Here is a 20,161-nt window from a genome sequence, read left to right as displayed (position 1 = left end):
CACATAAGTGCTGTCTAAGCGACAGTAGCTTGAAAATGGTGCCATAGAAGAAGTCAAGAAAATGTGTTTAGCTGTGAGCCTGAGTTGCCTTTGGCAAGTGAGGTAACTTTCTGGGCTGAAGAGAGCATGGTGGCCACACAGAAGATCCACTGCCTCTCTGGCCTTGGGGATGTAATTCCCATCCCCGCGCTGAATCCGTCTTCTCTTTCCAAGGTGAGAGTAGCATGGGTTGTATGAGGGCCAACATCTGGCAGAGGTACCTACAGGTAGTAGGAGCTGTGCTCGCCATGGATATGATCAGAGCAATCTGGAGCACACCCAGCCAGTACTGCTTTAATGTGAAGAGTTGCCAAGCTCACAACTGTTCCACGCGTGTGCCTAGTGAGGAGAGAAGGTCTCCCACAGGACCCTGAGAAGGGATTTGTAATGATGCACAGCTTTACCTACCACCAGGAACTGTGAAATATACCCTAGTGGCACTGCTGTAAATTCAGGGCAGTACAACAGCTTGAATGCGATTTCACAGCGCAGCCGCTCCCACTCAAGCTGGACTGATACAAGAGAAGTAACTTGAATGCAGCTCACTTAACTCTGGAGTTAAGAGTAAGCCTCTCTAGTCTGGCCTCTCTGGTCTGGCAACATCCATGGTCCAGCATGATTTTAGTTAGTCAAATGACCACTTAGCATGGGAGTGACCAAGTTTCCCGTGGTCCCATAAAGTTAGTTTCCGGCCACCAGTCCTGGCGCCACCATTATTTAGCTGTAATTTACCGTTGAATAACTTCTAAGAGCTCAGTAAGCAGTGGAAGTGTTGGTAATATGCTAGACAATATTGGTATCCTGTGGTTTGACAAATTATCTCATTTGGTACCAATCAGATCCCAAGGTTGCTGGATTAGAGAAGTTCAACCTGTATAATGCCACCATTTGGGCTTGCAGCACAGCACGTAATGCTTAAAATACAACAGAAAACAGACAGAGTTTGGTACGGTTCCTCTCCTCACCCCACTTCTTTCTTTCTCCCTGTTTCCTCCAGCACGGGAACTTGGGGTTTGTAATAAAGTGGGAGGAGACACTGGTGGTTTTAGCCCACCAACATTTTGTAGTGAAATGCTGGAAAACGGCTTGAATATAAGAAAGTCCACTGGGACTCGATCCGTCCATTTGCTCCTTCCTGTTAGCAGATTGTATATTTGCTGTCATTGTATCTTCTTGCTTTCCTTCCCAGAGACGACTACTTATCGCACACCCCTTTATGGTCAGCCTTCTTGGTGGGGAGAAGATGACGCAAATAACAAACTAGAAAGGCAGGAGGACAGAAGGCAAGAAGAACATTATTCAGGTAATGGAGATGGTCTTCGGGAGAAAACTGAGGCTTTTCGTTTCCTCCTGCATCACACCCAGAATTTCTGTGGCAACAATTCCTTGGACTGTTTACATTTTGCAAATTTAAAGTTGTACTATTTTGTTTAAGAGAAAATGAGAATAAGGGGAGATTACATAACGAACATTTACTTGACTGTGTGTGAAATGAAAAATAATGAAAGTTGCCGTCACAGAAGTTCAAATAAATACCGAGACCACCAACTCACCAGGCCTTTTTGATTTCTGTTAATCCCAGGGAAGACACTAATGTATTATGAAGTCAAGCTCTCATCTGAGCTTCATGTCCACAGGTAGTATCTTGGAGATCACTCATGTGTATGAAGTAAAGCGAAGTGGTCAAGCAGGATCAGGGGCTAAGAAATCACACTGAAGGGTAAACTTGGATAAGTTATTAACTCTGGGATGAAGTCCCACAGGAATCTCAGGACCCTACAAAGTCAGGAGGGAACCAATCCAATAACCTAAAAAGCCCCACCCAAACAGCCCACAGCACACACAATTTTTCCTGTGGTGGGAGAGAGAACAAACCATACCTAATGGATGTTAGTCATGTTGCTTGGTCAGGCTCTCTGTGATGTGGGTGGTATACGACCAACAGAACTATACAATTACCATGTGTAGTCATTAAGGCTTTTCATTTAACACTAAGTGGTGCGTATAAGCTATTTGCTTCCATCTGCTTGTATCCATAGAAAGGACGAAGGAGATATCCCATCATGAAGGGGAGATCAATGGTAACATTCCTGCTTACAGAGATTCCCAGGAATCGTCTCTGTATGCATTCAGAAGAGAGCCCAGTTACTTTGAAATCCCAACTAAAGAATTCCAGCAGCCAGCAAAATTGCCTGAAACACAGGTCCACGAAATCCCAACGAAGGACGTTGATGCTGTGGTGCCCCCCGTTGTGCAAAGCCATGCCTCTTTTACCATCGAATTTGATGACTGCACCCCTGGTAAAATAAAGATAAAGGATCACATAACTAAGTTTTCACTCAGACAGAGAAGACCTCTCAGTAAGGACGTGGGTCACACAGAGATGATATCAGCGGAGAGCAAAGTGGCTGATTGGCTGGTTCAGAATGACCCAAGTTTGATGAGAAGGCAGTCTCCGGGAGATGATGCGTACAGTACAAAGAGTGATCTGCCGGTTCATGTGAGGACACTGAAAGGTAAGCTGCTGTTTCCCATGCTGGCTAGTCCATGGACTTGACTTCCAAAGATAGCATAAGCGGGGAAGAAGTTACCCTTCAAAAGAAAAGTGTGTCCATTTTTCTCAGCCCAAAGCCTGCAGGGTAAGAACTAGTGTTCCCTCCAATCTTTGTGTACCAAAGCATATGCAAATATGCACCACCAATAGAAACTGTACACGTAGCTCTGCTTATGAGCTGGGCAGCATTTGAATTTCAAGAAACACTTTACACACCCCCAGGAGTTTAACATATAGAGCAGAGTTCTTAGCCCATTAACTTGAGAACTTGCTGCTCTGCTCAGTCCAAGACAGACTAAGTTTACTTGTGCTTGGGGCACAACAAAAGGTCCATTTCCTTGTTCCATCTTTTTCTTGAGGAAAGAGCTAGTGTGAGGTCTTTGAAGGGCCACATCAAGGACTGAGGGTTAAATTGAGAAGTTCTTTACCTGTGTGCTTGGGGCCCCTTGGATTTACAAAACGAGTGCAGTTTTCCTTTCAACTGCATGGTTTTAAACCACTATCTCTTCTTACCTCACACAGGCACTCTAGTGAGCTAACGAAGATGCTAATGAGGCATGGATGCAAATTTTCCATGCCTGATTAGCATATCAGCACCTAGTTCGGAGTCCAGAAGAAGCTCTTCCGGACTCAGAAGTACATGGGGAGTTGCCCGACCCACAGGGATCTTCCAAAAGAAAACCCTCCTTCTGGAAACCCCTTCTTCCCCAAGTATGAACCACATGCCGATATGCTAATGAGGTGTGGAAAATTTGCATCTGCGCCTTATTAGCGTCTTCCGGATAGCTCATTAGTGTGCTGCTTCTGGAAGAAGTGGCACGTGGAGACGCAGCCACAGTCTTTTTCCAGTTCTCCTGATTATGTAATTCCTAGAGCAAATCACCTATACCTTGGATGCATCAGATTCCCTTTAGTAAAATGAGGTGGAGAGCGATATTAAATGTTACAGAGATTCCGTACTATAAGTTTACTACTGTTGGTGCAAAGCAGAGTGTAATAAGAGCCTTCGATAAAATAACCAAGTTAACCTTTGCCTGGAGGGGAAAGAAATGAGTGAAAGCCATATACATAACTTTTAGGAATTTTATAGCCATAATCCTTCACCTAAAATTGAAAATCCTGTAAGTCCAGTTCACTGTTAGCTGCCAGTTTACATAACCTTCCTAAGGGGGAGAGAAAATAGAAGTCTGGGGCACTTCAGTTATGAATTCTATCTGCCTACTGCTCTTCGATCATCTTGATTTGAGTCCATGAATGCAATCTACAGGGCTTTGTGTTTTGTCTTCTTTGTTTCCCTGGCTCTACGGGGTAATTTTTGTCCTGCAACAAATGATGCATAGCAAGATAATCTTTGAGACGATGAAATTGCACAGAATGGTAAAATAATTACGTGTATTTGTTTTGATTTAAAGAACAAAATGATGCACATGAAAAGCTCTAGATACCCTGATGCATAATTAATTTTACAATAACAACAAAACCAAAAACCAACCATATTCACAAAGCCAGCACCCTGCAGCCCCTCCCTCTTCTTGTGACCCTTTCATCATTCTGGGCTGCAAACCCCTGCACGCGCTCTCTCTCTCTCTCTCTCTCTCTCGCTCCCTCTAAACACCAGATCAAACAGGTGTGTGTTGCAGCATGCCCAGTATGAACTATTCCTTTACAAAGAGAAAAATCCAGGTTTGACCATGCTGGGAGGCAGTTACTGGGGTTACAGCAAAGTGTTAGCAGAGGAATAAATTGGGTGTGATCGTTTTCAGGTAACAGACATGAAGATGGGACACAGAGCGATTCCGAAGACCCTGTTGCACCCCAAGCAGAAAAAGAGACCACTGGCGGGGATCATGTCTCCGAGCAGGCCAGGCTTCAACGCCAGATCAGGCGCGACCCCCAGGACATGCTGCATAACCAGCAGGCCTTCGTCATCGAGTTCTTTGATGATGACACGCCTCGGAAAAAGAGGACTCAATCCTTCACGCACAGTGCGCACTCCTCCCAGAGTGACACGGATCCAGGGCTGAAAGCCAAGGTGGAAAAGCGCAAAGCCACCGTGCCTGCTGAAAAGCTCGGTAGCCCAGTGCCACCACCTCAGGTAGTGGCCCCCACAGGCAAGCCAGCGAGCAATTACTCAGGGGCGCAGCGAGCCGGCTCCTTTAAGAGAGAAAAGACAGAGGATCGGATTAACTCCTCCTCCTCATCCCCTGCTTCAAGGGTGTCTGCAAAGAGCTACGGCAGCGTTGGGAGGAAGTCTAAAATTGCTCAGGATTTTGCTGCTGAGTACCTAAGGGAGAGCTCTCCTGTTGGAAAGCCAAGCACAGAGAAGCCGGCCCCCCTGCAGGTGCCAGTGGCCCCACGGGTAGTAATATCATCTGCCCCAGACCCTGTCACCGCGCCACCGCCTGACCTGCAATTGGCCAAAGCTCGGAAGCACGATGAGGAGGATAGCTTAAGTGAAACAGGCACATACACCATTGAGACAGAGTCACAAGATAAAGAGGTAGAAGAGGCTCGGAAAATGATAGATCAGGTAAAATCGCTCTGGGGAAAACCTCCTATAAATGTGATAGCCATTGGCTGCCAAACGGAGGGTTGACTTTAGGGCAGTGGTTCACAACCAGTGGTCCATGGATCCTCCATGTATCTGCGAGGGTATTGCAAGGGGGTCTGGGGGGGGAAGATAAATAAAAATGATCATAAAAATAAGTTTTAAATAAATTGCAAAGTTACAAACAATTATTATTTTTAAATTAAATATCTTCCAATAATCTTCACCGCTGTTTGAAAATCTGTGCTGTGGTTTCCTTTTTTCATTGAATGAAGTGTACATAGCACCTTGAATTGGCTTTGATGGGGGTCCATGAATGGTCTGGGGGGGCAGTTGAGAGTCCATACTCATGAAAAGGTGAGGAACCACTGCTTTAGGGTATGTCTAGGCTGTGAAGTGGCAGAATCTTAGAGCCCATGTGTACAGGTTAAGACTCATGGTTAAGAGTAAAGCCCTGAAACTGACCACCCCCATCCTTTAGGCTTCAGACTGTGAGCCTGAATGTCTGTCTGCCTGTTTTATGACTGCACCTAAGCCCTGGGCTCTGACACGCTCTGACGCTTGCCATACGGATGTATCCTCAAGTCAAAAATATGAACTGTGATGGCTTCCATTAATGGGTGTGAGCGGCGGGGTAGCTTTAAGGGATTCCTGTCCCCTATGGATTCAGCAGAGGAGTCCCTGTCTCACACTCACCAGTGAGTTAGGTAGGCACCATAAATGGAGGTAAAATATCCATTGAAAAGCCATCTGCAGGGGAACCTTAGAGCAACTCACTTCTTTGTGACCAAATAGGATTTACATGCAAAGGTACAAAAATATAGATGAAAATGTACCAGTAAAGGAAGAGGAACATGACACTCACAGCAACGAAGGGGTTGATTCTGCAGAAATCTGTGCACATGAGTTATGTTACATTGCAGGACTCCTCCAATGTACAAGTCTTTGCAAGCACAGGCTCTGACTATGCATTGTGTCTTTTACACCCCTTCTTCCATCCCTGCTGTTACTAGTACATGGGACCCATATACTCTCCCTGGAAGGCCAAAGAACTGACATAGAGGGCTGCTTTTCTCTATCTTGAGAGCCCCACTGACATCCCCAACTCCTAGCTGGAGGGTGGTTTTGTTTTGCTAAAGGGACTTGTTGAGGCAAATGACAGCTAACTGCCATAGTTAAGGGAGCATATGTGTGGGGTTGGCCAAGGAAATGGGTGTATCTGTTTTAATTTAATGATTGTAAAATGAATAGTAACTTAAAAATACAACCACCCCAAATGCACACAGTTATTTTGTAAAGCTTGGCCTTTTTCCAGGTTTAACAACATAGGAAGCAGGCAGAGGTGCAAGTAAAACAGGCAAGTGAAAAATAACAGAAATGTAGGTGAAGGGTAGATAAGTAGCATGGGGAGGAAAATTCAGTAACTGAGTCAGCCTGTGAAGTTCTTCACTAACTGGCCTATCCAGTCATGTGATTTTATCCCTGCTATAGTCACCTTCCCCCACACCTCCTGGTTGCCTGTTATACCCACATGTGATTATAAAGTTTGTGTGCATGGGAAGTTGGTGTGAAATAAATTAGGATGTGACAATAAAGCACCAGTTGCCTTCTGCGCTAACACCCCATGTGGATGCTTTTAGTTTACACCGAGTGCTTGTTGGGGGTTTAGCTTAATCTGCTTCCAGAGGTTAGTAGCAGTGTCCATATGAAGTGCTAGTGCAGAATAGCTATTCTGCTCTGTCTCTTCTGGGTTTATTTTCCTGTATAAATATGTCCCTAAACTAGATTGCAGGCTTTTAGGAGAAATGACTGGGTCAATGTTTGAGCAGCATGCTGCTCAGCAAGGCCTTGATCCTGATGCAAAAGTATAAAAGATACACACATGCATATATCTTTGCATGAAGGAGCTGGGTGATCTCATGGTTATAGCACTGGAATTTGGGAGTCAGGTGACTTGATTCTTATCCTTTCTCTGCCAGAGACTTCCAGAGACCTTGGCCACATCACCAAACGGCTCTGTACTACAGGGTTCCCCTTTTACAAATAGATAATGATAATTTCATCTTAATTATCAAGTGCTTTGAGATAAATTATAGCAGTGAGCGATGGAGAAGTCCTGCTAGGTCATCAGGTCCATCTCCCTGGTGATGCTGGGCTGTTCTCACTGGCATGTTTTTCTCGTTCTCTGTCCAGTCCGTTTTTACAAGTCCCTAGTGTTGGGTCTTCCATGGCTTACCTTGAGAGACTCTTCCATCGCTGAGTTCACTTTACCATCCAGATTTTTCTTGCTAGTCATACTAAATTTTACTTGAAGGAGAGAGGATTGATCAGTGCAAATGATTAATTTTATAAGGAATGTACTGGAATAGTGTACGAAACCTGGAGTTGTGCATGTATGAAGTGTTTTAGGTTATGTCTCCAGTATGGACCTTACAGTAGCATAATTAAGCCACTCTCAACAGGCCTATCAGCGAGGGAGTGTCTCCTGCCAGCATAGCACTGTCCTCACTGGTTCTCTGGTTTGTGACACTTTTGTTGGTCATGAGTCTTCCCCCACCTTTCACCCACCAAAATGCTAGTATGGACACAGGCCTTAGAGTTTTTAAAGAGTGGCAAGTAGAGTAACTTACATGGTGAATAAGAATTGGCTTGTATGTGGGACCCCAGTTTCAGTGTGATTAGGTTTCTTTGGATTTGGTTTTCATGGTTATATTGTTTTAATCTCTCTCTTTCCCTTCCCCCTTTCTGGCCACATACTTTTGTAGGTTTTCGGAGTGTTTGAATCCCCAGAGTTTTCCAGAATATCTTCAGCCTTCAGACCTGTTATAAAAGGTGAAAAAGAAGAATCAGGTGCTCCCCAGCACCTAATCAGTGAAAATGGCACCAGTCAGAAGACACTTCCACTCCAGTCATTCCCTTCAAAACCCAATGGTGGGACCCAGGCTGAGATGCAGGTACTGGGAAAGGGGATGATTTGTGTGGGTTCTTCTCTGTCTAGATGGGAATGTAGTGGTTTGGTCTCAGCTTTGGGAGACCAGTCTCTGTGTGCGGCAGGCTTTCAGGAGGATGTGACATTCCTCTGGGTGCAGTCTGAATGAACTGCGGCCTCCTCTCACAGCTCTTCAGCCCGAGATGCCTTCAACACTGTTTTGCTGGTGAATAACAAACCTCTCTGGGCTCTGCTTGCACCCTGCCCCAACAAGTAAAGTCGCTTGTAGCTGAATTCGTGAATGCTTTGCTCAGCTGTCCATGACTTATGTATAGGGCAGTGCAGACATGTTGCTGAATCTTGGGCTAGGTCTACGCTAGCCACAGAAGATTGGATGCTTAGGTTCAAGCTTCTGGGGCACTATTTTGCACATGCATGAAATGGCGCATTCTGGGATCAATGTCGAACCTGGAACTCCTTGCGAGCCACAAGGATTAAGGAATGTCGGTGGGAGGAACGCTCCCATCAGCATTCTGCAGTGAAGACGGCAACCAGTGTCGATAGCTGCAAAATCGATTATAGACATGCAGTTGGAGTACCTAAAATTGTGTAGCAGCCGTTGATGTTCGCAGTAAGTGGAAATGTGCGTCTTGTAATGTTGAGTTGCCCACTGGATGGTACAAGCTCATAAATAGTCCATCATTCCAACCATGGGTGCTAAATGTCCATTAGCCCACTTGACGGAGTAGAGATTTCCCAGGTGCTTCATTTAAACGCGCAGGTTTACATAAAACTTTAAAAAAGTATATCAACTAGAGAACGGTAGATTTTTTTTTTTAAGTGAGGATAAATGGCAAGGCAGAAAAGTGTGCATTGGTTACCAAAGAAATAGAAGGCTAAACTTGCAAACTAATTCCTAAGCTTCATCAGACTAACAGGCTTAAGTGCAAAAGGTTGATCTCACCATGACTTCAACATCTTTCACGGGCTGTTTCCCTGGGACCACTCCTTTTCTTGTTCCCTTGTTTGAGAGTTGTTGCTGCCATAAACAGAGAAATGGAAGGAGGAGAGAGGTGTCCTGTGAAGGTCACGGTCCTTTGTTTTTATACCCTCCTCTCTCCAAGGTGTAGAAAAACAGTCCCCTGTGTACATGAGATTCACACTATAGCTGGGAGGAAATGTAAATTTCCTGTTTACGCTTCCCTGTTACTGAAGAATGGCTGCTTAAGTAAATAAAAATTAACTTGACTTCATTGATACGTTTCTGAGGTTGCCAGTGCATCTTCACCTCTGAAAAATAGGTGTGTTAGTGCTAACCGGCATTGCCACATTTTTCAGTAAATGTCTTATATCAAAATCTCGTGATTTTACACATAGTGGTGTTAGTGGGACAATGATGTTCAACAGATCATGAGTTTTTGAGTGATAACTCTCAAGGCATACTTTGTAATATATCATAACCATATAAAGAGGTAAGCACAGGGTACAGGCGATGTTCTCTCTAATCTTTTCCATCCATCTGTGCATTTTTCCATCCATGCATAGAATAATTTATGTGCACTGAAGCAAGTGTGAATGTGCACCATTACTAGAAAGAAAAACCTAGGCCTGGGCTCGCTGCTAATAGGCAGCATTTGAATCTGTCCTAAGTGGCAGCACAAGTGCCCTGCTTACAGGGAACTCTGGGTACAGGCTGTTAGGTAGGTATATGGTGTCACAATGGGCATGTGACAATGCTGTGGTTAAAAAATATATAACATTCCATTTGTCTCTTTATAGGTGCCTCCAGCATCTCAAGGTGGTCAGAAATGGGTCTCTAGGTGGGCAAGTCTTGCTGATAGCTACACAGACTCAGGGCTTTGTGATGTTCAACAGCAGGGTTTAGTATCTGAGGGCCATGCAGGTAAGTCCTGTACTGTTGCCATCTTTGTGACATGAAAAGTATGTGTGTGGGGGAGGGAGATGTGCTTTATGCCCTGTGTTTGTTGCTTTCTGATGGAGAAAAAGAAAGCTTGAAGTGCTCTTAAATTTTCTTACAGCTTATTTTGTGTTTTAATTAAAATATTTGATAAGAAATCGTTCTCTGCTTAGAATTAGCTGCCTTGTCCCTACAGTTGAGGGCTACAGTTTGTTCCAGTCAAAGTGGGCTTTAAATTTCACCTATTGATTTTTGATACTGCTTTGTAGTAGTTGTATGGAACTCTGCAGTTAATTGGACGGGGGACAAAGTCTAAGTAAATGGTGTTGTTTATTTTATTATGTTGTTTTAGGGGCTCTACAGCTTATACCTGCCATCTTTAAAAAACTTTTCTTTAATTGAAAAATAGTAGATATGTTTGGGCAGCAGGTTTTAAACAATGGGCAGCAGGTTTAAAACAAAGAAAGGAAAGTATTTTTTCACACAATGTACAGTAATTTTGTGGAGCTCTTTGCCGGAGAGATGTTGTGAAGTCCAAAATTAAAATAGTGTGAAAGAACTAGGTAAATTCATGGAGGGTAGGTCCAGCAATGGCTATTAGCCAGGATACGCAGGGATGGTCTCTCTAGGCTCTGTTTGCCAGAAGCTGGGAATCAGTGACAGGGGATAGATCCCTTGATGTCTGTCCATTCTGTTCATTCCCTCCAGGGCACCTGGCATTGGCCACTGTTGGAAGACAGGATACTGGGCTAGATGGACCTTTCTTCTGACCCAAAATGGCCGTTCTTGCATTCTTATGCATATGAAGGCCCCAATGCACATTTAATTGAGCCAAGAAATCCTCTAGCAAGAAAGGCAAAGACCGTATTTGACCTTCCTGATTTTTCTTAAGAGGGGCTGGATTGTAAAGAACCATCCACCAGGAATTCTTTGTACTTCATTAAGAAGGAAAGACAAAACCCCAGTGTTTCCTTTTCATTTACGAAAGCAGGCAATGGCTAGCCCTCTTATAGCTGTGTTGTTGTTGAACTTCACCCTTGTTCTCAAGCTCTGCTGAGCATCTCAGACTGTCCTGGGGTTTGGTAGAGCTCGTTAGCAGTGATTGTCAGAAGCATGATTTATAGGATGAAATGCAAAAGGAGAAAAGACAAAGGGAAGTCATAGAGTCATGTCAGGGATAGAAGCAAAAAACCAGAAGGGGCCTCAGACCTGATACTAAGCATGTGTGGCAGAGAGTGGGAAGTGTTCATAATCCAGAAGACAACCGTATATGTCTCTCTATAAGAAGCCATTTGCCCTCATTCCAGTAGCTGCCAGAAAAGGGTGCAGAAAGAAATTATGTTGTTGTAGGGATTTTTTTCTGCAATGCACATGGTACTTGAATTTTCCTGGACAACTGGGTGTTTTGTCTTGCATGACCAATTAAGGTACAAGCAATTTATTATTTAAACTAAAAATCCTAGAAGATGTGAAATCCTGAGCTGCAACATGGGGTGAAAAAATAACACTCTTCCAGTGAAATGTGTCCTTAATAATGCAGAGAATTGGCAGCTGATTCCTAAGCCCGTTTAAACACTAGGATTTCTGTAGGGAGAGTTGCACATGGAACACAATCTGTTAAGGTCTGTGAAAGTGGAGAACGGTGTGTCTCCACTGAAGTAAGCTACATCATCTTCTAACACGTCTTAAAATGTTGCATCTCAGGTCCCAATGTGTGTGTCAAACATGGTTCACAGCTTTTCTCTGGTCCCTTTGGCAGGAAGAAGATATGGTTTTATGGTCTCTTTTATATATTTACATGGTCTTTTAGATTTATATCACTGTGCTCCATTGCTGGGATGCCAAGATTATTAAATAATATTTAGAACTTGATTCTGCAAGAACTTGCTCCATTCTGCTTTAAGCATATGTACGGGCCTGTTGATGCCAGTGCTTGAAGTAGGTGTGGCCAACCAGTTAGGGATGAAGAGCCACAGATAGAGTGCAAAGAACCACATATTAAATGTTGGTTTTTTTTCTCTCTCTCTCTAGATAGATATAATATATCTATCTCGAGAGAGAGAGAAATAAACATATAATATGTGGCTCTATGCCCTCCTTCTTCCCCAGAGCCAGGCACCTTCAGGCCCCTACTCCCCTCCCTAGACCAACTACCCCCTACACACCCCTCCCCGGCTCTAACTTGATGCCAGCAACTTAACAGAGCTGCCACAGCCACTGCAGCCGCCACATGCTTCTCCCACCAGGCTCTGGGGCATGTGCTCAGAGTGGCAGTGAGCAGTCCTGGTGTGTGGCTCTGAGGAAGAGACACATTTAGTGGCCCCAAGAACCATGGGTTGGCTGCCCCCGGCTTAAAATAAAGGGTGTGCGAATTGCCTTTTTGAATCTGCACTTTGCAGGCTCCAGGCCACGGAGAATAAATATAGTATTCTAGTCCAGCCTGTAAGCTTTTAATGGGTGTCTTTTAATCTTTCTAGAAAGCGGCACATCTCATAAACCAGGGGAGCCAGAGACCATTGTGCCCTCAAGAACAAGAAGGCTTCTTCCCCAACTGCCCCCAGGTGATAAATCTGACAGTCCAGCACCCACTGTTTTAATTTGCCAAGACTCCTATCCTGAAATCTCCAAGAGAAACATTGCAAAGGAATCGGGAGTAGAAAACTACGCTGATCCCAGCTGCCGACTTGTCATACAAGAGGACTTGGATCCTGATAGCCTGAGTGATGCCAGCAAGTCCGATGATGGCTTTGGTTTGGAAAAAGGCAAGAAATGCAAAGAACACAGCAGAATGACTGAGCAAGAATGGCGAATGGGGGAGGGCTTAAAACCTGAGATCCGACCCCCAGCAGCTTCAGGAGTTGCAAGTACCGCAGCTGTAAGTGAACCAGTATGTACTTCCTTCTACATTGGAGATGAAATGAATGAGTTCAGGGTTCCCTCCAAGCTTTCTCTAAGCACATGTCCTTCTCGAGCAGGCAAAGAATGCAAGGGCCAACAGTTTCCTTTCCAGTCACCTAGTGCTTCTGGAAAACCAGGGGTCAAAGATGTTAACAGCACTTACGTTAGCGCATCTGGAAAAATGGTTATTTCCCTTCAGCAGAGTCTTCCTCCAGAGCAAGAAAATATAGCCACAAAAGAAGCATCCTCCTTCGTTAGGCAGGAGAGTTTTACCAAAGATAAATCAAGTGGTGTTGTTCCTCAGAATAAACTGCCTCATATTTCAAGTCACCCTCTGCTCAAAGATTTAGATGCTTCACGGACAAACCATATGGACTATAATCAGGACACCCATCTTATCCTTAAAGACACAGAAACAGCTTTGGCAGCATTGGAAGCTAAAATACTCTGTCAAAACCACCAGCTGGACCCTTCAGAATCCATTCCTGGGCAGTTGGGAGACTCCCTATCTGGAGACTCTGATGTGGACACAGCAAGCACAGTCAGCTTGGTTAGCGGTAAAAATGTCCCGAGCAGCACCCCACAATGCAAAATTACAAGCAGCTTGCGGAAAGAGAAATCCTCCTCCGCCCCCTCCATACAGGACCAGTGCAGCCAGCCCAGTGCTCGTGAAAGACTGTCAGAAAAACGCAGGATGCTCCCGCCTGAGACGGGAAACAAAGGAGAAACCGCCAAACGTTTCCAAATCAAGCGTAGCGCCGGGGCTCGCGGCTCCCTGGATTTTACGGATGATGAAAGAAGCTCAGGCCTTCCTTACTTCCCGGTAACAGAAACAGCCTCCTCTGATCATGAGCATTCTGTGTCTAAGCCCGTCACCAGAAGGAAACCTCTTACTCCAGCTGTGAAAGAAGAGCATGGCAAAACGACTCCAAATGTACAAAAGATCCAGCAAGTTCTCACCCGGTCCAACAGCTTATCGACCCCCAGGCCCACAAGGGCCTCCAAACTCCGTCGTGCCCGACTGGGAGAGGCATCGGATAACGAATGTGCCGATACTGAGAAAACAGCCTCCAACCTCGAAACTGTGACTGCATCTGCTAAACAGTCCATGGAGTCTAAAAAGCTCTCCCGGCTGGACATCCTGGCCATGCCAAGGAAACGGGCAGGCTCGTTTACAGTGCCAAGCGACTCTGAAACCACACAGTCCAAAACTGGGTGTGCAGGGCGCAGTGTGGACTTGTATTATGCAAATCGAAAGCCACCAGTGTCGGAGGCTAGAACTGCAGCTAGAAAAGCTGCAGCTGCTGCTACTCCAAAGCAACCTTTCAGTAGAACGCGTTCTAGCAGCATCAGGTATTCGTCCACTTCCAGTGAGTATTTACCTTTCATTTTTCTCCTTCCTTCTGCTCTTTTATAATATGCAGATTCCCTCCGAGGGCTCTAGGTACAGTTCTGGTAGAAATAATGAGCACTGCGGTGGGAGTCAGGGTTCCCTCTAATTTCCATGGGTGGAATAAAGTTTATGTGCACCAAGCATGTGTGGATGTGCACCACTGAAAGAAACATACTCTTCCCACTGTGGGTGGCTGGGCACTCTGCTAATCAGCTGGGCAGCACCTGAACGTCTCCTGAGTGGCCGCCCAAGTATCCAGCTTACAAGAAACAGTGGGTATGCGATGAGGTGGGAGAGAGGAATGAAAAGGAAAGGAAACAAGGCAAAGGAAGGAGTGTACACACATAAGCATGTTGGAGCAATTCATTAATTAACCAGTTAATGAACAACCCAACTTGACACGGCGGGGTATATGAAAATAGCACATTCACCCAATTTTGTCATAGCCAAATGAAATTTACTTTGATCCATCAGGAGGATTCAGAAGTGACTAGTGAGTCTGGATTGCCTCAATTCCTGTGTGTCCAACCTGAGATTCTTTAACAGGTGCTGCTTTTCAGAGAGTGAGTGCTCAGCCCTTTTCTAAAGTGTCTCCAGTTGAGTATCCAAAATCTCTACTCCCATGAAGATCTGGGTACTATTAACAAAGATGGAACATCCTGACGTTCCAGCGTCACGTGGAAATTTGCTACTTGTCTTTGATTTTGAAGAGCCAGAAATGTGCTCATTGGCCAAATGGATAGTTAACTGTGAGTGATGGCAGGAGGTCAGAGTGATAAATATGAAGGCATCAGCGAATAAGGAAAACAAAGGAATAAGCAAGCGAGCAAATAATTTGCAAGCAGCTCTGCTCCTTGCTGCAAACTAAAAACGTTGCCTGATTGGACAATTGGCATTGAACTCTGATTGTCTGCGGGGAGAGAATGTCTCTGGTTCTTTTTATTGTTTGGCATGTAGCCTCCAAAATGTGCCATAGTTAACAGTAGCTGCATGCTTCAGTCTCTCATTGAGGAATATGGTACTGATTATTCTCCTGTCTAGTTGCCTCTGTCCTGATCATTAACATTTATCATGTTTAGACTGTTCTTAAATTAATAGATGGAGAAGATGCATATGGCAGATACTGCATAGCAATCAAAGGTGGTTCTCAGCATCATTTGGTCTTACTCTAGTTCCTTGGCCTTTGGGGCATGCAATAAGTCGCATCAGTTCACTTGGGCGTTTAGAGGGGAATTTTGTGGCTTGCTGAGTTTCACTGGGTCTGTTGAGACACTAGCTAGATTCAGCTCATATATTTTTTTTGTGGCTTGTATCAAAGGCCCTTGGATTGCTAGATAAGTGCCTCTTTTCCGTACTTTTATAAGTGCTGTGGTATTCAAAGCTTCCTGATGCATGCTGAGATTGTTCTTCACGCTGTTGTTTTAATTTTGACTTTTTAACTTGCCTAATGTTTTATTTTGATTACATTTTTACGCACTTCTGTGCAAAGGAATCAGCGTAGCATATGAGCAAGCTAAAGGAATATCTGCAGTATTTCTGTTGTGTTTTCTGAGGTGGTTTTCCTATTTACATTTTCTCATGTTAGAATATTGACAAATTGAAAGTGCAGAGGATTGGACTAGAACAGAGGTTCCCAAACTTTTTGGCATCACACCCCCTTTTGATTTTTGAGAAGCCCTCATACCCCCCCACCTCTTCTTTACCATCATCCAACCCCCCTTTAACAAAAAAAAATTCAATTTGTAATTTAAAATAAACACAAAAACTTGATATAAAAATGTTATTTAAAATTAAAAATAAGCACAGATAGTTTTTATTGGTCCCTTGCGGATGCCTGGTTCAGCCCCAGCTGGCCAGCTGCCAGAGCCCCACCGGAGCTGCACCCACCAGCTGCCTGCCTGTCAGACTTGTGCTGCCAGAGCCGCCAGCCCACCTGAGCCCCATGCCACTGGGGCCAGCCACCTGCCAGGGTCAGCCTCCCGGCCTCCTGAGCCCTGTGCTTCTGAGACCAACTGCCCGCCCCAGCCGTGGGCCAGCCTCCCCAGCCACCTGCCCAAGCCCTATGCTGCCATGGTGAGCTGCCCACCAGCCATCCCGAGCCCCACGTTGCTGGGGCTAGACGCCCGCCTGCCAGCCCAAGCCAAGCCCCGTGCTGCTGGGGTCAGCTGCCTGAACCCTGCGCTGTGGGGGTTAGCTGAAAGCCCGAGCTGCCTGAGCCCTGTGGTGCCGTGGCCAGCCACCCAAGCCCTGCAAGTCCCACGAGCTGGCTGGCTGCCTGAGCCCTACAAGCTGCCTACCCAAACCCCTCCCTTCCCACAAAACTAGGCAGCACCAGCCCCCCTCACCCTCCCACTCTTACTCCATCTCCATCCTCCTCACCCGAGCCAGGCACCCCTAGCCCCCCATCTAACCCCATCCTCCTCCTTCCCCCACAACCCCCTCACTCACCTTTGCAGAAGGCAGCTAGTTCCATGTGGGGTTTCTCCAGCTGCCTGCTTTTTATAGTGGCTGTGCCAAATCACCCACGGAAAATGGTAGGGTTTGAGAGCCAGAAGCAAAGGCTAGTTCATTCTTGGGGTGATAGGAATGATGGGGGGGCGGGTCAGCTCGTGCCCCCCCTGGGAATTTCTTCACACATCCCCAGGGGGGCACACCCCCCAGTTTGGGAAACAATGGACAAGAATAATCTCTCGAGGTCCTTCCAGGCTTGCATCTCAGGGTTTTCCAGACAAGTGCTTCCCCTGCACGAGACCAATCTGAATTTTAAAACACAGTCATGCCCGATTCTTGTTCTAAATGAATTGGTTTTTTGACCTCCAGCACTTTGTACAACACACTAACAAAGTTTCTTGTGTAGAATGACAGCAGATAATTCTAATTCTGTCTGTTAAATCATTTTCCTATTAAAATACTAATCTTCTAATTCCTTGATTAGAATTCTGGACCTTGCACAAGTTCTACATAGATTGGGGTACTTTAGTGTGCTTTGTCGTAGATAGCGTTTGGTCCTTGTTCCTTTACTAATGAACAAATAGCTAAAACTCCCATGTAAGAGCAAAAATAAACTTGCATACACTTAAATGTTTCACTGTGCTGTCAAGGCGTTTTTTAACACAGTGCAATAACAATTTGAAAGTGAAGGGTTTGACACTGGGATTCAGGGTGACGTGAGGACTTGAGGAGAGCAGTGAGGTAGATCTGACTGTCTTGTTCAGTTTTTTCTTAAGAGTTGTTATCTCCTTCCACGCCAGTAAAAAAAAAAAAAAAATAATTCTACAAACAGGGAAACAGAATGAATGCGTGGCCATGACAGCAAGGAGTACTGTGGCACCAATGGCTAGCAGCTTGATTTATTACTAACTTTGTATCTCTATCCACATCTGTATCCACAAAAATGAGCTGCAGATATCCACAGGCTTGCAGGTTCTAGGTCCAAAATTTGCTTTTGTGTTGATATCTGCGGATGTGGATACCTGTGCATTTGACCACAAAAGCTGATGTCCAAATAAATCTGTTAGTGCTTAAGGTACCACAAGACTCCTCGTTTGTGCAGATTCAGACTAACACAGCTACCTCTCTGGTACAAGTATGTGGGACTTAAGATGTCAGGGCATCCTAAGCAATTGATCTGGGATGTCATATCAGAATAACTCAACCAACTATGCTGAAAGCTCAGGGCCAGCTTTGTCTCATGCTGGAATCAGTTATCCTAGCAGAGGCAAGTGGTAGATCAAGCCCTTAATTTTGAAATGCCCACTGAATGCACAAGTAACCCCTTGATTCTGAAAGTTGAATGGCATTTCAGTTTTTTTTTTAAACACCCTCTCAGCTGATTTATGAACAAGATTCATTATTCGGGTGACTTTGTCATGAGAAAGTTGTAACCAAGTTAGGAGTGTGTTTAGGAAGATTCTGTTCATATTGAAAGGATAACTGCATGTCCATAGACCTTGGCTCTCCACATTTTTAGATGCCAAATGCAAGAGTCTCATTTGTCTGATACCACCCGTGTTCATTGCTGTTTCTGCCACTGGCTATATCTGATTGTTGTGGTTCAGTATTGTGTAAAACTTGGTGACACAGTGAAACTTTTAATTGTTCTTCAGGTCATACTTTAGTTTAAATGAAGTATCTAATTCCATCTTTTATAGATTATCATGGCAAAATGTAAGAGGTGAAACTATTGGTTGTTGAGTAACATAATGAGATATTAAACAAACAAATATTGGGAGCCCAAGTTTCAAATGTAGGCCCCAGAGTTGGTCTAGATGCCTACAAAATGGGTATCTAAGTTCTTCAGGACCTGGTTCAGAACACAGGGAAGTGAATGAAAAGACACTCATTGACTTCAGGAGACTTTGGAGCAGGCCCTAAGTGCTTATTTGAATAATAATTTATAATAATAATTCCTGAACTGTTTGAAATCTTGTTAAAGGGGAACTGCAAAGCAAGAGTAAAAGGGAATGCAGATTTTCACAAGTAAAATGGAGCACAAAACTTTATGCTTCTTTCAACTGGTTTTGTATTTTTTTAAAAAAACAGACTTCTAGCTCACCTTTTGAATGCTGAACACACTTGAAAATTGGGCCCTGGGTACTTGTAGTATCTAACTTGTATGCTGCTTATGGATGGGGTTTCTGTGTATGGAAAATCAAGTCTGAAAATAACAACCGAGTGCGTTCAGTTGATAGGGCAGTCGGTACGCTTTTCCACTGGAATTTATCACTTCAAATTCATATCGCTTGTGGCAGAGCTATTGAAACAGTGATCCACTTGTCCATAAGCTCTGCCAAAGTTTCCTTGAACTGCAAAGGTGCACAGAAACTTTCCAAGCCTTTCTTTGTGTTTGTGGGCTAGTTTATATTACTCCTCATTTTGCCCACTGCAGTTAGTCTTAAGTCTCTTCTCTTCCTCTTCATCTGAAACCAATTCATTTTTTATAAGCTTCAAGGCGGAGACAGCAGGGTTCAGATTACACTTCTACTTCAGAGGAGGAGTATGGCTCAAATCACAGCTCCCCTAAACACAAACGCTCCCATACTTCAACAGCCACCCAGACACCTAGGGCACACAGTTCTGGACGGAACCGACAGAAGCGCAATGGGAGAGAGACTGATGACGATGAGGACTACGACGAGCCCGATCCCTTCAACTTCAGCGCGCAAACGGCCGAGATCGCCGAGATAGCCAGGTGAGCTGGGATGGGGGTGCCAAGCCTTTGTAGGGGAAAACTGATCTCCGGTGTTACCCCAAAGTTCAAACCAAACTAGGGGAGAGAGATCCCAGCATGGCAGCAGAGGATCTAGTTAGAGAATAAAGTTATTTACTTGTTCCCATAACAAAACAAGTAGGGATCACCAAATGAAATGAATGGGTAGCAGGTTTAAAACTAACAAAAGGAAGTTCTTCTTCATGCAGCGTATGGTAGGCCTGTGGAACTCCTTGCCAGAGGAGGCTGTGAAGACCAAGACTTTAACAAAGTTCAAAAAAGAACTAGATAAATTCATGGAGGTTAGGACCATCAATGGCTGTTAGCCAGGATTGGAAGGGATGGAGTGCCTAGCCTCTGTCTGTCAGATGCTGGAGATGGATGTAAGGAGGGGGTCACTTTTGTGAGTACCTGCTCTGTTCACTCCCTCTGGGGCACCAGACAGGATACTGGGCTAGATGGGCCTTTGGTGTGACCCAGTATGGCCATTTCTATGTTCTGATGTGAGCTATGGAGTGACACAGGACTGCCTGCCCTGCTGCCAAGTATGAATTACTTAGTCCTGTCTTCCTGGCTTGGAGGATCCTTGTGTTTATATAATAAAATGAGCTGGGTGTATATTTACTCCTTCAGCTGAAGTTCTACTACCCCCTTTGCTTTATCCTTTCCGCCT

At 44.8% G+C, this 20,161-nt stretch overlaps 1 protein-coding gene across 5 annotated transcripts in view; it reads left to right on the top strand.

The window, feature by feature from the left end:
• The window catches only part of CEP170B (centrosomal protein 170B), an 83,249-nt gene that overhangs the window by 38,533 nt on the left and 24,555 nt on the right, over positions 1 to 20,161 (top strand). For all 5 annotated transcript variants that reach the window (XR_012645885.1, XM_074996390.1, XM_074996386.1 and 2 more), the window contains 7 exons: positions 1,229 to 1,342; positions 2,079 to 2,555; positions 4,357 to 5,123; positions 7,907 to 8,095; positions 9,850 to 9,973; positions 12,466 to 14,256; positions 19,224 to 19,470. Coding sequence is in view for 4 of the 5 variants with exons in the window: in XM_074996390.1 (XP_074852491.1) it covers positions 1,229 to 1,342; positions 2,079 to 2,555; positions 4,357 to 5,123; positions 7,907 to 8,095; positions 9,850 to 9,973; positions 12,466 to 14,256; positions 19,224 to 19,470 (3,709 nt within the window). In the remaining variant the exon portion in view is untranslated. The remainder of the gene's footprint in view (positions 1 to 1,228; positions 1,343 to 2,078; positions 2,556 to 4,356; positions 5,124 to 7,906; positions 8,096 to 9,849; positions 9,974 to 12,465; positions 14,257 to 19,223; positions 19,471 to 20,161) is intronic.

Source organism: Carettochelys insculpta, chromosome 6, assembly GCF_033958435.1.
Source record: "Carettochelys insculpta isolate YL-2023 chromosome 6, ASM3395843v1, whole genome shotgun sequence".
NCBI classification, from domain to species: Eukaryota; Metazoa; Chordata; order Testudines; family Carettochelyidae; genus Carettochelys; species Carettochelys insculpta.
The sequence above is the reverse complement of the archived record's forward strand: the minus strand, read 5'-3'. Positions and strand labels throughout refer to the sequence as shown.